The sequence below is a fragment of the Hibiscus syriacus genome, unplaced genomic scaffold (genome assembly GCF_006381635.1).
Source record: "Hibiscus syriacus cultivar Baekdansim isolate YM2019G1 unplaced genomic scaffold, ASM638163v2 tig00112350_pilon, whole genome shotgun sequence".
Classification (NCBI taxonomy): Eukaryota; Viridiplantae; Streptophyta; class Magnoliopsida; order Malvales; family Malvaceae; genus Hibiscus; species Hibiscus syriacus.
In genome coordinates, this window is record NW_024063311.1 from 251,766 (window position 1) to 273,330 (window position 21,565).

The following is a 21,565-nucleotide window of genomic DNA, read 5'->3' on the forward strand; positions in this document are numbered from 1 at the left end:
GGGTGGAGGACTCCTTATTCTCGGGTCGAGTCGGGTGGATATTTATATATTTAGGAATAATTACAATAATACCCCCTCTATATATTATTTTATCCAATTAAGTTACTGTTTTTATTGAATAAAAATATTTTTTATTATTATTTCAGATCGGGTTTTTAAGTTATATATCGGTCGAGTAAAAACTTGTTTTGGTCGGGTCGAGTCTCGGGTGGAGGACTCCTTATTCTCGGGTCGGGTTGGGTGGACCAAACACTCGACCCGACCCATGCCCATCCCTACCTGTCACCTTAATTTTTCACGTTTTTTGGCTGATCTAATGCCCATCTCACCTCACCGCCACTCCCATTGGCTTCATAAGCATCGTGCGATCGAAACCCAAGAGTTTTGGTCACCCGTTGTTGCGTCATCGCCGTTCGTCGTGGGTAAGACTTTCAACCACCTTTTTTCAATTTTTCATCGAGATATTAGTTTGATTTTGAGTTAAGTTGGGTTAGAAATGTTAAATTGCAGCTTGTAGAGTGATCGGTCGTCCTCAACGTTCCTTGTCGCCGCCGCACGTGCCACCACGCACTGTCGGTGCGCGTGGGCTTTATAACCAATCCATGAGGCTTCTGGAATCTGTTCAGTCAAACTGAATCGATCCAGTCAGCCCGAACCGAGTCAAGTTGAGTCAACTCGACTGAGTCAACTCATTGACTTTGACCGACTATCGAATTTTACTATAGTTGATTTTGACTAACGTTGACTTTGACCGAAAAGTCAATTTTTTTTGAGAAGTCGTATTTTATATTTTTCGATGTCCTAAGTCCGAATCTGAAATATGTTTTGTCAAATTCGAACCCTAAAGCCTCAAAATTAACTGTTAAACTCGAACATACATATATATTTAAGCATTTTATTTAAGCGCATTTTAAATTATGGACAATGATTAATTCGTGTGTTATTATGTGAATGTACTATTGATTCTCACGATCGTTTGACAACTCGACCTAACTCCTCTCGATCCGTTCGACCCCGTGAGCCAGTGATTACTCGTATGATATTTAGACTCTAAGAATATTCGAATTAAAATATTATTCAGATATTAACTCTGTTGAATTATGAATTAGGTTTGAGCACTGTTGCAGAGCGTGGCGAGGCATGTGCTCATTAGACTTGTTGATTGATCCCTTTTTGATAGGTGTATTCCCTAAGTGTTATATGATTGTTTTAATATGTTTTGAAATGTGATTTACCGAAATTACTGATTTACTGAATCTTTTAACAGTTTGATATTATGATTTACTGGTTGAATTATCATGAACTAAGGTTGTTTGATATATGTTATTTGGTTACTTGTTTTCACTGGAAAATATTATTATGTCGATTTATGGATCATGAAATTTACTACTTACTATGTGAATTGTTTTATTGAGATACTGTTTTGGATAAGATACTGGAGTATGAAGGTTCAGCTATGATCAAGCTGATAATTCTTTACGGACCTAAGGTGACCCTTGGGTAGGCTCTGAGGCCTCAAGAACTTTCTTGGGTAGGCTCTCAGGCCCCAAGATGCTCCCTTAAGTTGGCTCCTATACCCATTGGGTATATGGTAAGCCCTTATGGATGCAGTTTTGGGGAACTGCATTTTGGTGTACAGGAGGAGAGTAATTATGAGTTTTAGAATTTAACTTCACTATGACTTTATGATAATTTACTGAATTACTTCATGATTATTTTACTCATTATGTTTTATTTGCACTATTGGACTCACTGAGTTCTCTGGCTCACTTCCCAAACTTTTTCTCTTTCAGATACTTTTAGATAAACACCCCTGACCTGACACTTGGAGGATCGACACATCAGCTACAATATTTTTGTTGCAATGTTTCTATCTTTTGGTTTGATTTTTTTTGGAGCATGCGCCTTGTGTTATTTTGTGTTATAAGTTTTATGAGGTATTCTGATTTGCTACTAATGTACATATTTATTGTTATATTTCATATTCAATTTACTTACGACATACCATATTTTGTTATACTAATGGATTTTTATGTCTTACGTTGTTTGATTTTACCTATTTAATAATACTACGATTTTAAAAATATTTTGAGATCGTTAATGTAATCTATTAGATCTAGTCGTAACGTATATGTTGGGTCTAGGGGTTACAGATTATATATTTATATTTATAAATTACAAATAGCAAACAATTATTCTATAAATTTTAACCCTAACCAAATAATAATTAAAGGACCAAATCCATAAATCCCAACTGAAATACCTAATGTCCTTGAAGAAAACCTAATTGACCCATTAGCTTAAAGAATATCTAATTATTCAAGTGCATGTTTATGTTAGAGTTTTGCAATTTGAATTATGTTCTGATCCAATTTAAAAATTTTAATTTTTATGGTGAGACTCAATTAGTGGAAGAAAATAATTAGAAGAAGAAAAAAAAGGGTTTGTGGTGGATGTAGTCATGTAAAGGCTCGAAGCCTCGAACCGAAGCATCACATATCCAATTCGTACAGTAATAGGTTATGGTAGGGTGAAACATTGGAATGTGTGATGTTCTATTACTGTAAAATGTAAATCCTCGTAGTTTAATATTATGATGAATTTCTTTCATCTCTCCATGATTTTTCTTTTAGAATTTTTCACATAAAATCTATATATCTCTTTCATCGTACAACCACTTATATTTAATATTATCGTCTCGTAAAACAAATCAAACAATTTTATTGGTAAAATAGATGACTGTTATTTTTAAAGATTTTAGTTTCGAGCACGTCATCTGTAAGAATGTTTGAAAGTTCATTGTTAAATGGAGAATAACTTTTCGAATAAATATTATCTTGTACTTATTAAAGACTAATAAAAAAATATTTATTATAAACTAGATTCATAACTTATACAAAATACATATACTAATAGCATAATTTGATAAAATTGAATCTGACAATAAATATATTTTTTATATATTGACATTCCTATATTTTTCTCCCACTAGGATACTTGAATTTGACCATTTAGTTTGAATTGATATATGTATTTATTTTTTCAGTTGAAATAGGTACACTGTACACACACATAATTTCTTGATTCAAATTTGTTAAAAATCTTAAGTACTTATTTGAATAAAAAAAAATCTAAATTTAGATACTAATTTAAACTAAATAGTCAAATTTACTTACATAATTGAACAAAAATAGTTTAGGTGCCAAATTAAACCTCAAAACAAAGTACAAGTACCAAACCATATATTCACCCTTCTAATTTCATCATAGCAAAAAGTAAGCTGTAGAGACAAATAAATACATATGTCAAATTATTTTATTAATATTAAATATCAAATTGATTAAAATTATTTGATATTATAAATAAAATAGGTTAGATTAAAAGTGTTATGCGAGAAATAGGTTTATAAAATATTTGCTCTTTATTAATTTATCGATAAAACAAATACTAATAATTATAAAAAATAAATTATAATTTAAATTTAGATTTCCTTGATTTAAGGCCATTAAAATACAATGATGGTTTTGACTTCTATGCCCCCATTTACCTCTAATTTCAAACCAATAATTCTCTACTTTCTATGGATGGAATTATCAGTTTCGGAAAAATATAATCATTGGTCCATTATAAAAGAAAAAAGAGGGATGAGACCCCTTTCCTCTTTCATTATAACACCTTAAATTATTACCTTAAAAACAGGAAAAAAAAAAGGCTATTTTTGTAAATTCCAAAGCAAATCATATTATCAACCGATGTACTAATATTTGCCGCTTATGCTTCACCATTTTCATTATTCGTAGTCAATTTTTTTATCTTCCCATTCTACCCCTGAACATTCCCATTTTCTTCTACCTCCAGCAAAGCATATCATCCTGGCCAATTGTCTATGACAAAGCAGTCTTTGGATCTTCTATTTCTCTGTCTAAAAAGGACACATTTTCTCTCTCAAAAAACCCCATTGTTTCTCTCAGAACTTTCCTTTTCCTCGAGGCACTGCTAACCTTGTTTTGGTTTACCAGAGTGAGCTATCTTTACAGCCAAAATGTCAAAATCTGTTCCTTTTCTGGAATTTTCATGAAATATTTGCTGTTTTTTGTTTATGTTTTTCTCCACATTTCATAACAGCCTTTTTCACCATCAAAGATCTGTTTTTTGAGGGGTAAGCATGAAGTCTTCAGCTCGACTTGACTCAGTGGTGTTCCAGCTCACACCAACTCGAACCAGGTCAGGATTATATATATATATTGCTAATATTTAGCTTCATAGTGTTAGCATCAGAGTTCTTTGCAATTGGGTATTGTTTGGTTGTAACCATTGTATATATAAATCACTATGTTGTGCTTTCACTTTCACCAGGTGTGATTTGGTGATATCTGCAAATGGGAAGACTGAGAAAATGGCTTCTGGCTTGCTTAATCCATTCCTTGCCCATCTGAAGACTGCACAAGAGCAGATGACCAAAGGGGGTTATTCAATCATCCTTCAACCAGACCCCACCATTGATGCATCTTGGTTCACAAAAGGGACAGTGGAAAGGTTCAGATAATCTTTATTTGGTGCTTCTTTCTTATTGGGATTATTTTCATTTGATGAGTCTTTTCCCTTATTCTAGTGTGATGGTGGAGTCTATAATGCTTATTGATCTTGTTGTCGAAATTGTCGAAAATGGATCTCCGGTTAGTCCTTACCTTCCCCTTGAAATTTACATGAGATGGTAATTTCTCTTTGTGGCATTTGCAGGTTTGTTCGGTTCGTTAGTACTCCCGATATCTTGGAACGAGTGTATACCGTCGAATCCGAAATTTTGCAGATTGAAGAGGCTATTGCAATTCAAAGCAATAACACTATAGGATTGAGTGCTGTAAGTAATGTTTGTAGGAGTTTTATTTTATTATATGTATACCATAGAGATTAATTATACATGTTCTTGTGTCTTTCGACAGGTAGAAGAACATCAAGTAAAGCCTGCAGAAAGTGCCGGCACAGAAGGTACTGTTAGTAACTTATTTGCCTATGGTCTTCTGTCTAACTGGACTGGTGCTGTTTTTAATATAGATTAGGGATGGATTTATGGACCGAAAAGTCATACTATTTCATATTTCCTGGTGAACCTGTGTCATATTTGTTCAAACCTTTCAGCATTAGTTCCGAACTCTCTTTCGTTCATCTTTTAATTTTTTATTTGTTCTTGTATTGTTCCTGATGGCTTTCGACAGGCAGCAGGGCTAAACCAGATTCCAATGACGAGAAAGCCATCGTCCTTTACTCGGTTAGTATACACCAAATAACCATTAGCAGTATTAGATCATCTAATAAATTTGATTAAACCTTGTTTTCTTCCTTGCAGCCTAATGCACTGCATCCTGAAGCGAACTCGTCTTCTGTGGAGGGAAATTCTAAGTATGTCGTAGTGTGACTGAATGGACAAACTGTAATTGAGGATATTGAATCCAATATTATCAATGGTTTTGAGGAACAATGAAGAACATAATGTTGAATTATCGTCTCTTTATATATGTTTAACTTGTTTGAATAATCTTAAGGCCATACATAACATAGAGTTTCGACTTTTCACTAGAGCTCAACTTTTGAAAGTCCTGGAGACAAGGAAGACAGTGCTGCATAAAGAGCAAAGTATGGCCTTTGCACGTGCTGTAGCTGCCGGTTTCGACATTGATCACGTGGCGCCTTTGATTTCATTTGCTGAAACTTTTGGAGCCTCTCGTTTCAAGTATGTGGAATTTTCAAACAGTCAACTTAGTTCTATGCAACCATATATATAATCTTATTGGTGACTACATGTCATATATTAATCGGGTGTTTCTCTTAGTCCAAAATTTCTCGAGTTTAAGATGACAGTTTTCCATCTATGATACCCACTGGAAGAGTAATTTGTGCACCTGTGAATGGTCTCTTAATTAAGTTCTTTATTCATTGCAGGGATGCTTGTATAAAATTTAATGAATTACGGAAAAGAAAGCATGAAACTGGGCAGTGGCTTGAGATTGAAGCAGCTGAAGCAATGTCTTGTCGATCTGATTTCCCTCCTATGAATGCAACTGGCATCGTGTTTTCCGAGAACAACGGAAAATCTGGTGTCGAATCAAGTATAGGTATGTGTTTTTGAGCTAAGTAGCTCATGTTATAATTTTGTTTGGTAATTTAAAAGGTATTGAGTTTTCCCGTCCAATTTTCCACCCACACAATTTGCTTGGTTTCGATCCCTGGAATCTCGATTTATGGCATTCATCCATTTTCTTTTAACACCTCCTTTGTATGCTTGACAAATATTTTATTCATGCTTGCTACTTTCACCTAAAGTATGAACTGAAATGAATAAAATTCTGATATGGACAGATGAGAAACCTCCAATGGATCAACAAACCCCAAGTCGTCAAGAATATTACCAGTCTCAGTATCCGCACCCCATGTTTCCTCCCTGGCCTATCCATTCTCCACCGGGTGGTATGCCACCCTTTCAAGGATATCCTATGCAAGGGATGCCTTACTACCCGAATTACCCTGGAGGTAGTCCCTTCTTTCAGCAACCTTATCCATCAATGGAGGATCCAAGAAACAATGTTGGTAAAAAAATACAGAAACGGCATTCGATGGATAGCAGGGAAAGCCATAGTGGATCAGATACTTGGGAGATTGGGAGAGCAAACTCCCAAGATAATGAGGAGTTGGGGAATGAAAATTCACCAAGTTCAAAATCGATAAAGAAGAGTAGCAAGTCAAGTAAAAAGAAGTCGGGAATGGTGGTCATACGGAACATCAATTATATCACTTCAAAGAGGGAGAGCTCTTCAGGTAGTGATTCACAGTCGCATTCTTGTTCTGAAGAGGATGTGGAAGATGGAGACACTGAGCATAAGAACTCTCAGAGATCCTCGAAGGTGAATGGAAGTCGAACAAAGTCTGTTGATGCATATGATAGGGAAGAAACAGTTAATGGGAAGGAGACCGATGGTGGACACTGGCAAGCATTTCAAACTTATTTACTTAGGGATGCTGAAGACGAAGAACGTAGAACTGACCGAGAAATGTTTTCAACAGAAAAGGAAGTTCAAGGAAAGAGAAGACCGAACCAGGTGCGTGGAAGCGAAGACCCTTTAGTTTTTGGGGGGCGAGAAATGGGTCAGTTCGAAGAAGGGAATGCAACTGACATGCATGAAATTAGTGCAAGTGGCTCTCGCATGCCTAAAGGATCAAATGATCAGTCTTCGACTATTGGAAGAGGTGATCACACTGTTAATGATGGCAGAATTTTCATTGATCGTGAAATGAATGGCAAGAGGGTTTATCGAAGGAACATAAACAATGAATTCATCGTAGATAGACAACAAAATCTGTCAGATTTTGCAAATTCTCCATCAGATCCACAGACTTTTGACCGGTTTGAACATTCATCCAACGGTTTGGAAAGAAGATCATCAAATAACATAAATGATGATTCCTACATAGTACCATTCAGGTCCACTTCAGGCACTCAAGTCGGAACCGATGACCGCAGTGATATCAATATGGATTATGATTTCTCGTTGTCACTTCAGAAAGCAGAAAATATACCTAATGGGATTGGAAGCCAGGTCAATTATGAACCTGATGATTTGACTTTGATGCCTGAGCGTGGAGCAGAAATGGGGTCAATAGGGTATGATCCGGCTTTGGATTATGAAATGCAGTCTCATGTTGAAGATGGTACTTCACCGAGTAAGAAAAATAATGAGGGAATGCAAGGGTCTAAAAAGTGTGAAAAGGACCGAAAATTAAAACTTATTGCCGATCCTTCTGATAAAAAGAAGGCTGTAGGGCCAATAAGGAGGGGAAAACTTTCGAAACTGAGTCCTTTGGATGAAGCAAAAGTCCGAGCCGAGAGGCTAAGAACCTATAAAGCTGATCTTCAGAAGCTAAAGAAGGAGAAGGTATGCTGCTTTTGGTGCATTGAATTCTTCGAATGCTTGTAGTACACCTCAGCTCTCTTTACAAACGGTAATGTTATTAGTGATTCATTTTTTAACACATTTTCAGGAAGAGGCTGAAATTAAACGACTTGAAGCATTGAAGATGGAGAGACAAAAGAGAATTGCTGCTAGAGGCGGTTCTGTTTTGGCTCAGTCGTCAGTAGCCGCACAAAGCTCTAAACATTTGCCATCAAAACTTTCTCCGAGCTCTCATAAGGCATCAAAGTTTACTTATGGTGAGCCTGGACCATCATCGCCACTACAAAGATCCATCAAGCCTGCTTCTGTGGGATCAGCTGGTTCTCACAAAGTTTCTAAACCCAGCAAACTAAACACTGGAACCCCATCCCGTGGAAATAGGTTAAGCCAGTCAGTTTCATCTTTGCCTGAACCGAAGAAAGACAATGGTGGTGTAACTCCTGATACGAAGACATCTATGGCAAGGATTAGGAGATTATCAGAACCAAAAACAATTAGCAGCCCGCTTGTTTCTTCAGTGAGGTCGCGGCACTCCGAGCCATCAAAGAATACAAAAGCATCTGGTGTGCCTGAAAGCAAAAAAATATCAGCAATTGTGAACCATGATATGAGTAAGATTGCATCTCTTCCCGAGCTCAAAATTAAAACAACTAAATCCCCTGATGTTACCAGCGGCAAATTGGGAGGAAATGAAATGACTCAGAAGGTGACTGGAAGTATTTCTTCGACCACCGATGTTACCGAATCAAGTAGGAACAAGGAAGAAGTTTCACTTCATACTGATGGGGACGACAGTACAGTGGTTGAGAAAACTGTTGTGATGCTTGAATCTTTTCCTGCAGTAAACTCATCCGAAGGAACTACGGTAGTTAAGAAGGAAAATGATGGCATTTTTAAAATCAGGAGGAAAACTGAGACGGTGTCAGATTATGCTGTCATTCATGCACCAGTTTCTTCATTGAACCCTGAAGCACTTGATAAAGAACAACAGGTACAACAAAAACAACGAGCTTATGAGGTAGGATTTATAAAAAAATCAGCCCAGAATTTTACAGTTCTAATTATCATTTCTTGTTCATGTGCCTCTAAATATGCTGTATTTATTTGCAGGTTCAAAAGGCAAATGTAAGTGACACAGAGAAGGAATTGTCAGAATTTACTAGTACAAGTGTTACTGAAAAACAGTATCAAGCTCCTTTAGCCCGGATCTCTTCTATGGAAGATCCATGTACCAAAATTTCCGAGTATGTTAGAGCGCCTCCAGCTAGCATGCCAGCTGCAACAACAAACTCAGAGAATGTTAGAGCTCTTGTAGCTGACACTAATAACTTGAGACTAGAAAAGATTCCTGAGGTGTTGGATAGGCCTCAGGTAAAGGACTCATCGAAAGGGTTCCGACGGCTGTTGAAGTTCGGAAAAAAGAATCATAGCTCGGCTAGAAGCGAGCATAGTATTGACTCAAGCGGTGAGGCTGAAGAGTTGGTTCCAAATGCTGCCTCATCCAGTGAAGGTAATTGCCTTGTGTTCCATCCCTTGTGAACTTCGATTGAATTTGATTCCGAAGCTGACTTGTTTTCTGATTTTTATCAGTTCATTTATTGAAGAATCTGATCTCTCAGGATGAGACCCCCACAGCCGATACTACTCCACAAAAATGTAAGTATTTGCTGCTTATTGCGCTTTGATTCCTTTTCTTCCCCAATGTTCACAAATATCAGTTTCTTACATCATTAAGGTGGAGAATCTAAATGACTACATATATAATCATGCAGCTTCTCGCTCGTTTTCGATGTTGTCACCATTCCGAAGCAAGACCAGTGAAAAGAAGCATATGGCTTGACGACGAAGTTGAAGCCATGAACTTTGTATTTCTTTTCCATGGACATGTTTGTAAAAAAAAAGGTCTTTCTGCAGCCACTCTCATTGGTTAATGTTCTTGAACTGAATCGGTTTCGTACCGACTTTTCCTCCCAATTTATATTTACTTTTCTTATGCATTCATGAATTCTGCCATTGTTTACTGTAAATGAGAAATCTTACCGTCATAGAACACAAGGATTGGGGGTTTCATCGGTTTCTGTTCGTATTTATTTGTGAACAACGGTTGAAGAAGTCACATGGGGTTTATCTTGGTTCTTCCATTAGGCCGCAACCTTTTATAAAATGAGTGAACTTACCCCAAATACCACTGAATTATTGGTTCTTTCTCGTTTTTACCATTTAATTTTTAACTGCTTCAATTTTAATCCCACTGAACTTTGGTATTGGATTCAATATAAACAGGGTGTGACGTGTGATGATGTGGCAATTCTATTTTATGTATTTTAGTTTGCATATTGATTTTGTTACTAAATTCTAAAACATATCGATTTTAGATAGTGCACATTAGTTTTTATATTAATTTGGTCCTTGCAAAAATTGTTAATTCCTTTGGCTGTTTTTATTGGTCAATTATTATCTATCATTAATCGTCATTTTCAGCAAGATTAGCACAAAATATTTTGTATCTTGTTCCTTTTTTCTTCTTATCAGATTAATTTTTTTATAAAATATATTTAAAATTGATTAACGTTCATCTAAAGGTTCGATAAGACTCCAACACTTTAAATCGGAGCCCTTAATCTCCAAAAAAATAATAAAGTTTTTATGTTTATTTTCGATAGTTTCGAGAAAATTCAAATTGATAAAATGATAGAGGATAATAAGACAAGTTTATCAATATCCAAGAAGATCATAAAAGACATTAGAGAATGTCGAGTTTCAGCGACAACTAAAATTAAGTAAAAGAAAAAATCTTTATATCAGCAATATATCAACAAACCAAGCTGACACATTATCGTTGTTAATAATTTAATAGTTCAATACTTAAACTAAATACGAAATTAATTTATCCTAAAATAAAAAAAATATTCCATTTTATTACAAAAAGGGGAAGAAAAGGTTTCATTTGCAAATTCAGATTCACTGATACATGTAAACGGATTCTGAGAACACAATACTACTAATCAAAACGAATGATGACACATGAGATGTTGCTCTTGCTCATCCTCGTTAAAGCCTCCTTTGTCAGGCACTCAGCTGCTTCTTGTGGATCTTCCAAATGCCTGATGAGATTCACAGCTTCTTGATTTTTCATCACCTGGAATGAACAGCACAGTGCACATAATAATCAGAACGAGTTGCAGCTCAAGCCAACGTTACCTAGACTCTGGCGTGGTGTCGGAAAATGCACCTGAGCACTACAACAAATGGTTTTATTTCGACATACCTCCCAGATTCCGGTGCTTGCTATGATGATGAACTCGGTGTCGGCATCGAGCTTTTCGGCCCCAACAGCAAGTTCTGAGCGCTTGGGGTGCCTTATAGCTTCTGCATCGCTCGAATCGCATACTAATATACGAACTTTAGGCACAAATATGACACACAAAACAGCATCAGATTATGGTACATTTCAAAAATCGAAGATCCGAATGATATAAACTCTGGTTACGATACCTGGAAACAGCCTACGAGTCCAAAGTCTTCTGGCTCCACCATGATGCTTGCTGCTCAGCTGATGAGCCACACCATCTCTACATACAACGGCTCTATAGCCACCCAGGTTGGCCATCACAAGCTTTTCTCCATTGATAACCATCACAGACGCCGACCCTGCTCGAACCGTCTCATCTTCCTTCTGCGCCTCTATCGCCTTTGCTCTTGCTCCGAGATATGCTTTTTTCATCGTCTCCTTCGTCTTCCTATTGATTCGAGACTGCAATAATAGTTTTCGACATTAAAATCTCATTCTACACTTGCACATACAAATTCATAGAGGAGACGAAGTTTTAAAATTTTGAAGGATGAAAACAGATTATATATATATATGATTAGTTTACCTGTTTAGGCTTCTTATCAAAGAAATGAGACTGAATAAACTTGGTAACTCCATCGCCAATCCTCGGATCAAAAACTCCGAAGAACCATAACTCGAGCTCATCGATTTGCTCTCTCTGAACCACGACTGAATCAAGTTCTCGTTCATCAGAGCTGCCTCTCAGTGATTTATTTTCAACAACATGATAGCCATGAGAGACTGGAATCATCCATGAAGGCTTCTTTTTAACCCTGTTCTCTCTCTTCTTGCTTCCACGAAATCGTCTCATCTTAAACACCTGCTCCATCACCAAAAAAAAAAAAAACCAGAAAACATCAGAAAAAAACCCCAGAGTTGTTTAATGAGAACTAAGCTTTATACGAACTCAAACATGGAAAAGAAAATCTGGGTTTCGGTCTTCAAAACGATTCATTTCGTTTTTCATACGTTAAATTTATGGAGAAAGTCACAGTTGACCAAAAAAATAAATGAAAATGGCGATGGATTTTGCTTACCTTGAGCTTAAAGTGGATATCTTTTAGTCCCATACTTCAAAATTCTTCAACTTTGTGATGGGAAGAGTGTCTTCGAAGATGATTATATACAAGTAAAAGTCAAAAACAAGTTTGTTTTTATTTTATTGTTGGTAAAGAAATACGAATTATTGATAAGGCTGATCTGTTTGAAGTTAATAGAAAATCTGAATCTGTTTGAAAAAAATATTTTTAAGTTTTGAAATTTAAGTTATTAATGTTTTTAAATGAGAAAATTTATTGGTTTTGATTGTATCTGCTCAGCAAATTTACTCCTCTAACTGCCATTTTTCTTTCTATTGATTTTTCCCGAGAAAGTTTAAAAAGGAAACGGGTTTGTACTGATTGGTCATCTTAATTCAGTTTAAGATTATCAGATTTAGTTTTATTCGAGTCCGGCAAATTAAAAATTTTCAAGATCAAATTATTGTTTGACTCAATTAAATTAAAATTTGAATTTAGGGATTTGCATGAACTATAGAAAGAATTTTCGGGATTGGTATATGAGAATTGGACCGACATGGCTCATAGAGCATTGAGCAAAGAGCAAAGAGCAAAGCGGCATGAAAAGGAACGCAACATTTGTCTATGTCATATATTAATTAATACAAATACATTAAGACAGAATATGACAATAACTTGTTATGTGATGAGACTAGAGATTAGATTTTAAAAAAAATTAAATTAAATATTTAAATTTCAATCTCTATAAATAGAATAAATTAGGTTATACTTTCAAATTAATTCCGAATAATTCCTTTCAAACACGGATATATTAAAAAAAAATTGGTAAGTTATGGGTAATGCTAGAATTGGGTTTACAGCCAAAAAGTAAAGAAAGTAACGCTTCAACAGTTCAACTGCTGATATAAACAGTGGTTATGAGGTCCCAGAGAAGTAGGTGTGGTTTGTGCAACCAATTCTAGAAGATAAACCATACAAATTCAACATTACATGCTATTAATGTTGCATTCATTTGATAAAAGTTGAAAGTTTAAGGACCAAAGTTTCCCAGTTTAAGGACCAATTTGTGTATTAAACCTTTTTCACTTCAATTACAAATATGTTCTGCGTCCAATTGAAGTATTGGAATAAACAGCTTCTAAACTCTTTATAACTTTTCTATTTTGGCTCAATTTCTTCTTCCACATTAGTCCCTGAACTGAAGAACTTACGTGAAAAGAAACCATATAGGAAATAAGAAAAATTGTAAAGTTCAGGGACCAAAAGCTATTTCATCCATTTAGCATTTGACAAGCATATAGATACCGTCTCATGCATCCAGTATAAATAACAGAAGTTTGACAAAGAAACATTGCACGCACCACATTTGATAAGCAATATCTAGCAAATAAACTCACTACAAAATGTTCATGACAAAACTAGCAAAATCCCATGATTCAATTCGGTATCGATTCAAGATGAAGTATCCTTTTTCAGCTTTGAGAGCTCTTGCCTAACGACTCCGGCCCTCTGCAAAATACATTACAGCCAGTTAGCTCAGATCAAGGCTCCAAGGAAGCCTTTTGGATTTTGATAAGAACAATCACGCATAAATCCAGTAAACATATTAGTAAGATGAACTGACCTTGATCTTGGCTAACATAAGCTTGAACCGATCAAAGTCGTTGAGAGATGCCCTTCTCTTCTGGACAATCAGTTTTCTGCCCCATGAGCTATTCTCCCACTTGTTCTTAACATCTGTCCGCAGTCAAATAAAAACAAATTAGAAAGAAAATTTTGTTTTTGAGAAACAACATGAAGGTAAAAATCATTGTTCTTACCAGCTTTCTCCATAGCTTCAATCAATGTCTTTTTCTTCGGAACACGGGGGATGTCTATTGTGATATCGGTCAATGTAAGCCTCTTGAAGTTCATTTGGCCTCTGACCATATCTGGGGCATCAACTAGTGCCTGCCACACCAAGATAATAGCAACATACGTTATTTCCTCCGCACACAGAATATCAACCTATCAAACTTAAACTAGAAAACTCTGTTCCATCCGTCATTCTCTAAGTTAACACCGTTGATCTATACTGCAATTATCATGACATATACAACAGCCAAATATCAATAAAAGCCACCAAATCCATACAAACTCACTCCAAGTCAGAGCAACATTGGTTTAAAAGAATAAAACTATCAAACAGAATCACCAAAAATACTGTATAATGTACATCGTGCAAATTCATTTTACTTGACTTCAAATAACATGTTTCAGGCTGGATTAACTCAATTAAATCCAATTTCAGTCCAACACTTTAAAACCAAAAAAACAAAATTCCATCAAAATTCAACAATTCATCCTCTTACCGAATCAAATAAAATTAAATATACCCTAAGAAACGTAAAAACCCTAAAACACCATGTCACGTTGAAATTCATTTTCTCTCTTTACACATAAACCCAAATGCTATTTCACCATAATAAATCCAATGAACACAGAGAATTTAATACTGGGTTAGATATGGAAACCAATAATAAAACAACATACTCTGTTCTGGTCGACGACATCGACGATGACAACCAACTTGCCGTAGTCCTTGCCGTAGTTAACGAGAGCCACTCTCCCGATCTCAACGTACCTCTTGAACGGCTAAACAAAATTCAGAAAAAAAAATTAAAACCCATAATACATGATCCAGAAACATTATAAAGGTACACTCCATTATAGATTGTTGAGAACAGACTCACCATTCTCGTTCTCTGAGAATGTTTGCAGCTGACAGAGAGGCGGAGGGCAGGAATTAGGGTTTCACTTTGATGGATTGCTAGGGTTTTTATTTTAGTTTGGTGATTATGGTTTTAGTGGATTTGGGCTCCAACATTTCTTAAATTTGGGCCTTTACGGGTGATAAAGTCATTCGAGTTTTGACCCATTCAAAATTGATATGAAAATTATTCGTTTTCATCTGATTAGATATGAATTTAAGAAAATTCATTTGATCTTAAACTTGAATTAAGTTTTATGATAAAAATCAACATCGCACTCGATCCGATACAAATATATATTAAAAAATATTTTTATTAGGTAAATAAGGATATAATTAAGAAAAATAGAGAAATATTATTATAATTATTTCAAAATCTATGAAGAATAACTATACTACTTTTTCAGGTCAGGTTAATTTTTTCACCTTAAATCTAAATGTAAATCCAAATTAAATTTTATTTTATTTTTAAAATTAACCCTGCCAAGTCGAGAATTCAAGTATCCATCCCCGTTTGAGATTAAATATAAAATGATTTTATACATGAAAAAAATAAAATAATTTTTTAACGAATATGTAAATAAATTAAAATTTATATTTTAAAAGTATGCATAATGTCAAATTTCACCCATAATATTTGATAAAATAATCTTTTTGACTCTTATTTTTTTAAATCACTTTGGTTCCAATGTTTCATTTTAGATCTTTTGATCGAATGAAAATAATTAATTGACTAATGGCCAATGTTTGTTGTTTTGTCAGAGACAAATCCTATGCGTAAGTAATGAAGAATAAAATTGATATTGTTTAAATAGTTAAGGGATATGATTGATAAAATTAAAAAATCAATGATCTGATTGAAATCTCCTCTTAATTAAGTAACCCCAGGTGAAATTCACCCTTTCTTTTCTAAAGGGTAAACTATTCAGATGACTCTTATGTTTTCATTCTGATCGATTTTGGTCACCGATTCAAAAAAAGAATGGTTTTGATCCCTTACGTTATTGGTTCGTTCTCCGTTACCTCTCATTAACCTCTTAACGGAAGTGTTACATAACAATTAAAAAAAAAATCAAAAAAAAATCAACGTGATGCATGTCTTATTCTTCTTCCACTTAAATCAAGTCTGAGAGGACTCTCCCACTTAAATTATTAACAAAGAGAAACATGTTTGTGCGTTCAGCTCAATTTAAGGAGCTTGTAGGTCACAAGAAAATGAACCACGTTAATGGACCTGTAGAAACAAATTTTGATTAAAGGCTGAGGATGTTCTCGTATTGGTACTTAACCATCAATAATCTGATCAATAAATATAATGCATGCTCTTAGAAGAACAAAGAAAATAACCGAAGGATTTAGCATCTGGTATGTGATAATTTTCAAGAACGAGTCCAATATGTGGACAAAGGGTTTAGCACTTGATGAAGGAACGCCAAAGCAAATTATCAAGGACCATCCACTCTTGAATATCAATGAACAATGTTTTTTCTACCAAACTTCAAGGAAATGTGAGAAAACATTATAAACTTACTTGAAGGTTGAGTTTCGGGGATAAAACCTCCGCCAGATAAGTAAAATGAGAATTTACTTGAAAACAAATATAGATTTAAGAATATTGTAAACATTATCTATCTATGTATAAAGGTCAACTATATTATTATTCTCGAGTCGGTTCGTATTATTTCAACATAAACTATGATGCACTCTATTCATTACGTATGATATCATATTTGTTATATCCAATGACAAAGCCTTATCTCATCAAGAACACATCCATGCTAAATTCATGCAAAATCTTCAAAAACACAGTCAGATAAAACTAAAGTTGGGTGATGAAAAGTGCAATTTACCCACAAATCAACACACAAAACCAGTCACTTGAGAGGTAATCAAAACCACGAGAGCACAGCTGATGTGGATCTTTCAGCCAATCACGTGTTCCCACGTCGGCATCAAAAGCTCACATCTTGATCCACCTTGCCAGCTGAGTAGGGTTAAGGATTCCAGTGATGTGGGTCCCGTCTTCCTTCAATATTCTCGCCACGTCAGCATAACTTTGACTCTCTTTGTTAAAATCCTTCGGTTCGGTTTCCTGCTGGACGGGTTTTCTCGGTCCACACATCGATGCGATCGCTACCGGGACAGACTCCGATCGAGCCGGGTCGAATTGCTGACCCAGCAGGGTTCCCTTGATCAAGAACTCATGCGCCATGTAGCCAGCTAAAAGCTGATTCGAACAATTAGGAGAGGAGGGGTGTTTTGGACTGGTATGAACCGATGATTGAACCGGAGTAGACGGTTTAAATGAATAAAAAGGTTCTCTCTCTTTACGCTTTCTCGAGACTCCAGGTGTCGAAATGCTACGTTGGTGATGACTCATTTTCATGCCACGTAAGGAAGTGGGCTAATCCCGTTAAATCATCGTTAAGTAAGGGCAAAACGTCAAATTACAAAATGATTTTTTAACTTTACTTCCCACTTTGGATAGAACCGTCAAATCATATTTATCAATGAGAGAAAACCTACAAAAAAAAAAATAGGTGAAATGACTCAATAGCCCAAGATTAGTTCTAAAAGACCAAAAGGGCTACTTAAAACGAAAGGGGAAAACTACAAAATCATGAAAAAATACATTTTTAAAACGAAACCCATAATTTTAATTAAAATAAATAAATAAATACACAAAAATTGAAAAATGGGGAAAAACTTTGAAGATGAAAACAAGGGGTGCCAACGAACCCAAAGAGTTTTTCTCAAATCGGAGTGTACGGACGGTAGAAAAGCGGTAGAGCCGCCGTCGGATGGCGGAGGGAGACTTATGAAGGTTAGAAGAGAGATCTAGAGTACAGATGAAAGAAAAGAGAGAAAAACAAGAGAAAAAGCAAATTAGTAATCGAAATAAGAACAATATAGGATTGGGTTTTCTTAAAACTAACCCTTGGTTTTTGTAAATGACGGAAATGCCATTAATTGTTTTACGAAATGAAGGAAATATCCTGTCGGAAATGCCATTATATCACGAGGGAATTATACAACTATTAGAGGGACTGTGACGATCTCTATCGACAATATTTTTCAAAAAAGCAAGGGTAGTATTATAAATCCATAAAGTATTCGATTTAGTCGAGTGAAAAATAATTTTAATTAAGTTTATGAGAATTAATTTTTTTTTCTAATCAACTTTAAATGTAATTATTTTATAATATTGTAATGTTAGTTTTAATTTAAACGACTTTCACTGACTATGTACGATATATATATATATATATATTATATTTTTTCACATGTGTAAGTAAGATTTATAATGTTATTTAATAAATTAAATATACTCTAAAATTATATAATAAATTTATAGTGATTATTTTTAAAGAAGGGATTTTGAAAATAAAACGTTGATGGAAATGTAAAGGATTAAAGGGATTTATGGGGGGGGGGGAAATAATGAAACGGAAGAAAGGAGAACTTGGACCTTTAACATCAATGGCATGACTTATCAAGTGCATTTTTAATATATAAAATGCGTGAAGATAGTGCATTTTAATAGTTTATATGAATGGCGGTCCCCATTAAGTGAGGACCATTTTAATAGTTTATTTAAAAATTAAAAAAATTATGTATTCTTGATTTGTAATATCTTGTGGTTAATTTACTCAATCTTATAACATACTAGCTGTACATTGATTCAAATTTTTACAGGTTCAACCCCTGATCAAATTGGAAATTTGTCTGTCTTGATTCTTAGTAACAACACGTTAGGAATCATGATCCCTCCCCCATTATCTAATCTATTTAGATTGAGTTATTTGCTCCTTGATTCAAATATTTTACTTATCGATCGATCCCTATTCATCAAATCAAACGATGCTTGTTGGTACTTACGGATACGTTGCACCAGCTGAAGTTTCCAGACTTGCTTATACTATGGCTGTAACTGAAAAATGCGATGCGTATAGCTTTGGAGTATTTGCGCTCGAAACACACTCATGTAATGTGCATAGTTTTGGAGTATGGGCTAGCAAACCGCACTGATATGGCTCGTCACGTTGAAGATCGGAGAATATGGACTTTGGAGGGCGTGGCATAAGATGGTACCGGAGAATGTGTGATGCCTCCGAAGAACTCCCTGAAGCTCTCCTCAAAGAGTGAAGTCTTCCCGTCTTCATTAACGGAGATTTTAAAGTTTCCGGAGAGTTGTTTTAAAAGTATAACACCGTTATTTACTGATAGTCTACAAGCTGTCTCTCTATTGCAGCTCAAGAACCATGATCTGTATAGGTATAGGGACGGCAAATGCGAAATTCACATCGAGACGGTGACAGTTCGATTTTCACGCTTAGTATTATTTGAACAATGCAATGCGTACTTTTGAGTTCTGCACTTTGTCTCTGTTCCTGCAAATCTGCAAGTATGAACCATGTACTCTTGCATCCGTATAACTAATCAGCTTTTAGTATGAAGAAATGGCATGCTACTATACGATACAAAAAATAATTGAAATATTTTGGTATTAATTGTCAAATTTAAACGACCTCTCCAGCTATATACGATACAAATAAGATTTATAATGTTATTAATAAATCAAATATCATCTAAAATTATATAATATATTTGTAATATTATTTTTTAAGAAGAGATTTTGAGAACAATCTACTATGAGAACATAAAAGAGTCAATGAATTGATGAAAAGAAAGAATTAATTTACAAAAAATTACACTTAATCACTACATCAAAACTATTATGCAGTGGCGTTTTGAGAGTAAACACAACTAACTTCATATAGCGGCGTTTACATTCCAAACGCCACAAAATGGTAACTTTAGCAGTATTTTTATATAAAATGCCGTAATAGGGTTCATCAATAATGACATTTTTTTTCAACAAACACCGCAATAGGGTTCATTCATAGTGGCATTTTTCAAGAACGCCGCGATAGAGTTGTACTTTAGCGGCATTTTTTTACGAACACCGCAATAGTTTGGTATGCTTGTCGCGTTTTTTATATCAAACGTCACAATAGTTCAGTGCTTTAACGGCGTTTGGGTTTAAAAACGCCACAAATTTTAAAAGTTTTATCTCCTTAACCCTTCAGCTGATCTCACTTTTTATTTTCCCCAACATTTTCTGCTCCCCGGCCGTTTGCAAAGACCCAACAAATCTGTTGTTGATTGGAGCCGTTCGACGCCGTCGTGACCTCCACCGCCACGCCCATCACGATCCCATCATTGTTTCCAGTATTATTGCCACTGTTCGACGTCGTCGTGGCCTCTCTATCACCGTCGAGGTGATTTTTAAATTTCAAAATTTAAATGGCGTTCGTGTTTTCGAGCATTAGTTGGATCATTAATTTTTAAAAAAATATATGTTTTTGTTAAGTTACCCTCTACGTCTTGATTCTGCGTTGAATGGCTTTTGTGACCATTTCTTGTTCGGCACTTCCCTTAGTGGCAGTGCTTTCATTCGTCCATTACTAATAAACGGTGCAAGTATTTTTCTTTTGCTTCAATGTTATCTGGGAGTTTATCTTTAGCTTTAGTAATGCCATTGTTCTAATATTTCTAATTTTATTCTTTGGTGGTCTTTATATCAAGACAAATGTTCTTATTTGCACATTATTCAGGTTGAAACAGTAGCTCAATTCGGTGTAATCTTTCTTCTTTTTGCTTTAGGCTTGGAGTTTTCAATAACAAAGGTTTTCTCATTGCCTGGTCCTTCCATATTATGTTCATTCCCTTTATTCAATAATATTAACCTTGTAACGCATCTTGTAGCTTCGTGTTGTTCGAGCAGTTGCTGTCCTTGGAGGCCTTCTCCAAATTTTTGTATTCGGTGTAATATTCGTGTTGTTCGTCCGATTGTTGTTTTGGGCTGTGTCATGAATTGTGCACTTTTCCTGCGGTTGTGACAGGACCCGTTCATTTGTTTGTTCAATTAGGCATGTGGACATAAGTGCTGTTTTTTTTTTTTGGAGAAGATATGCAATTTTACTTTCTTTTTCATTTTTTTCGCTAGTATTACAGTGTTTTCCTTTCCCTTTATTCAGATTATTAGCTATGAGTTTTTGATGGATGCAACTACGTACTTTTTGCAGTTATGTGGAGGTAAACCTTTAGAAGGGGTTTTTGTTGATGCATTCTTGTCTGTCTTCTACAGCAGTGGTAAACCTCTATGAAATGCGTTGTTGACTGAGAACTTGGTGTTCCATATACTAGTTTCTTTTCATGCTAGTCATGATTGGTTTGTTTATGATTCCAAGTTTTGAAATTTTTAATGGAAAGGAATAGTTTAAGTGCCCTTCATGGTTTGTTTATGCTTCTGGGTTCAAGTTACAAACTTCTTTTGTTTTGTTAATTACATCAAGATTTTGTTAATTTGTTTCGTTATGGGTTCAAGTAAAAAACTTATTTTGTTTTATTTTCCATTTTTACCAATACTTGTTATTGTTTTTAATGAAATGAACTTAGATGATTCTTCTGTAAGTTTACTATTTGATGAAAAAAAGTTGAAACATTGCTTGGA

The 21,565-nt window shown here is 35.2% G+C and overlaps 4 protein-coding genes across 4 annotated transcripts; 1 reads left to right on the forward strand and 3 right to left on the reverse strand.

Annotated features, from left to right (window-relative positions):
• The first annotated feature begins 4,023 nt into the window (after window positions 1-4,023).
• Window positions 4,024-9,945, forward strand: LOC120178488 (COP1-interacting protein 7-like). The gene is made up of 13 exons (XM_039184318.1): window positions 4,024-4,224; window positions 4,357-4,536; window positions 4,741-4,861; window positions 4,944-4,989; window positions 5,217-5,269; window positions 5,348-5,400; window positions 5,579-5,731; window positions 5,941-6,113; window positions 6,358-7,928; window positions 8,035-8,964; window positions 9,057-9,456; window positions 9,537-9,602; window positions 9,719-9,945. The coding sequence occupies exons 1-13, from the start codon at window positions 4,166-4,168 to the stop codon at window positions 9,784-9,786; spliced, it is 3,873 nt and encodes a 1,290-aa protein (XP_039040249.1). The 5' UTR covers window positions 4,024-4,165; the 3' UTR covers window positions 9,787-9,945.
• A 921-nt stretch (window positions 9,946-10,866) lies between these two features.
• LOC120178492 (putative protein phosphatase 2C-like protein 44) lies at window positions 10,867-12,401 on the reverse strand. Its single transcript, XM_039184321.1, has 5 exons — window positions 12,318-12,401; window positions 11,825-12,100; window positions 11,442-11,700; window positions 11,215-11,348; window positions 10,867-11,085 (listed from the first exon to the last, which is right to left on the reverse strand). Exons 1-5 carry the CDS (start codon window positions 12,348-12,350, stop codon window positions 10,948-10,950), a joined length of 840 nt encoding a protein of 279 aa, XP_039040252.1. The 5' UTR covers window positions 12,351-12,401; the 3' UTR covers window positions 10,867-10,947.
• Window positions 12,402-13,550: 1,149 nt separating this feature from the next.
• LOC120178496 (60S ribosomal protein L14-2-like) lies at window positions 13,551-15,140 on the reverse strand. Its single transcript, XM_039184323.1, has 5 exons — window positions 15,032-15,140; window positions 14,832-14,933; window positions 14,120-14,249; window positions 13,924-14,036; window positions 13,551-13,808 (listed from the first exon to the last, which is right to left on the reverse strand). The coding sequence occupies exons 1-5, from the start codon at window positions 15,032-15,034 to the stop codon at window positions 13,752-13,754; spliced, it is 405 nt and encodes a 134-aa protein (XP_039040254.1). The 5' UTR covers window positions 15,035-15,140; the 3' UTR covers window positions 13,551-13,751.
• Window positions 15,141-17,008: 1,868 nt separating this feature from the next.
• LOC120178469 lies at window positions 17,009-17,428 on the reverse strand. Its single transcript, XM_039184303.1, has one exon. It carries the CDS (start codon window positions 17,426-17,428, stop codon window positions 17,009-17,011), a length of 420 nt encoding a protein of 139 aa, XP_039040234.1.
• Between the last annotated feature and the right edge of the window lie 4,137 nt (window positions 17,429-21,565).

Coding starts and splice junctions, on each gene's coding strand:
- LOC120178488 (XM_039184318.1), top strand. CDS start 4,166: ATGAAGTCTTCAGCTCGACTTGACTCAGTGGTGTTCCAGCTCACACCA. Junction 4,862..4,943: donor ACACTATAGGATTGAGTGCT/GTAAGTAATGTT, acceptor GTCTTTCGACAG/GTAGAAGAACATCAAGTAAA. Junction 5,401..5,578: donor TCTGTGGAGGGAAATTCTAA/GTATGTCGTAGT, acceptor ACTTTTCACTAG/AGCTCAACTTTTGAAAGTCC.
- LOC120178492 (XM_039184321.1), bottom strand. CDS start 12,350: ATGGGACTAAAAGATATCCACTTTAAGCTCAAG. Junction 12,101..12,317: donor ATATCCACTTTAAGCTCAAG/GTAAGCAAAATC, acceptor GTGATGGAGCAG/GTGTTTAAGATGAGACGATT. Junction 11,349..11,441: donor GACTCGTAGGCTGTTTCCAG/GTATCGTAACCA, acceptor TTGTGCCTAAAG/TTCGTATATTAGTATGCGAT.
- LOC120178496 (XM_039184323.1), bottom strand. Junction 14,250..14,831: donor ATGTCGTCGACCAGAACAGA/GTATGTTGTTTT, acceptor TTGGTGTGGCAG/GCACTAGTTGATGCCCCAGA. Junction 14,037..14,119: donor TGAAGCTATGGAGAAAGCTG/GTAAGAACAATG, acceptor GACTGCGGACAG/ATGTTAAGAACAAGTGGGAG.
- LOC120178469 (XM_039184303.1), bottom strand. CDS start 17,428: ATGAGTCATCACCAACGTAGCATTTCGACACCTGGAGTCTCGAGAAAG.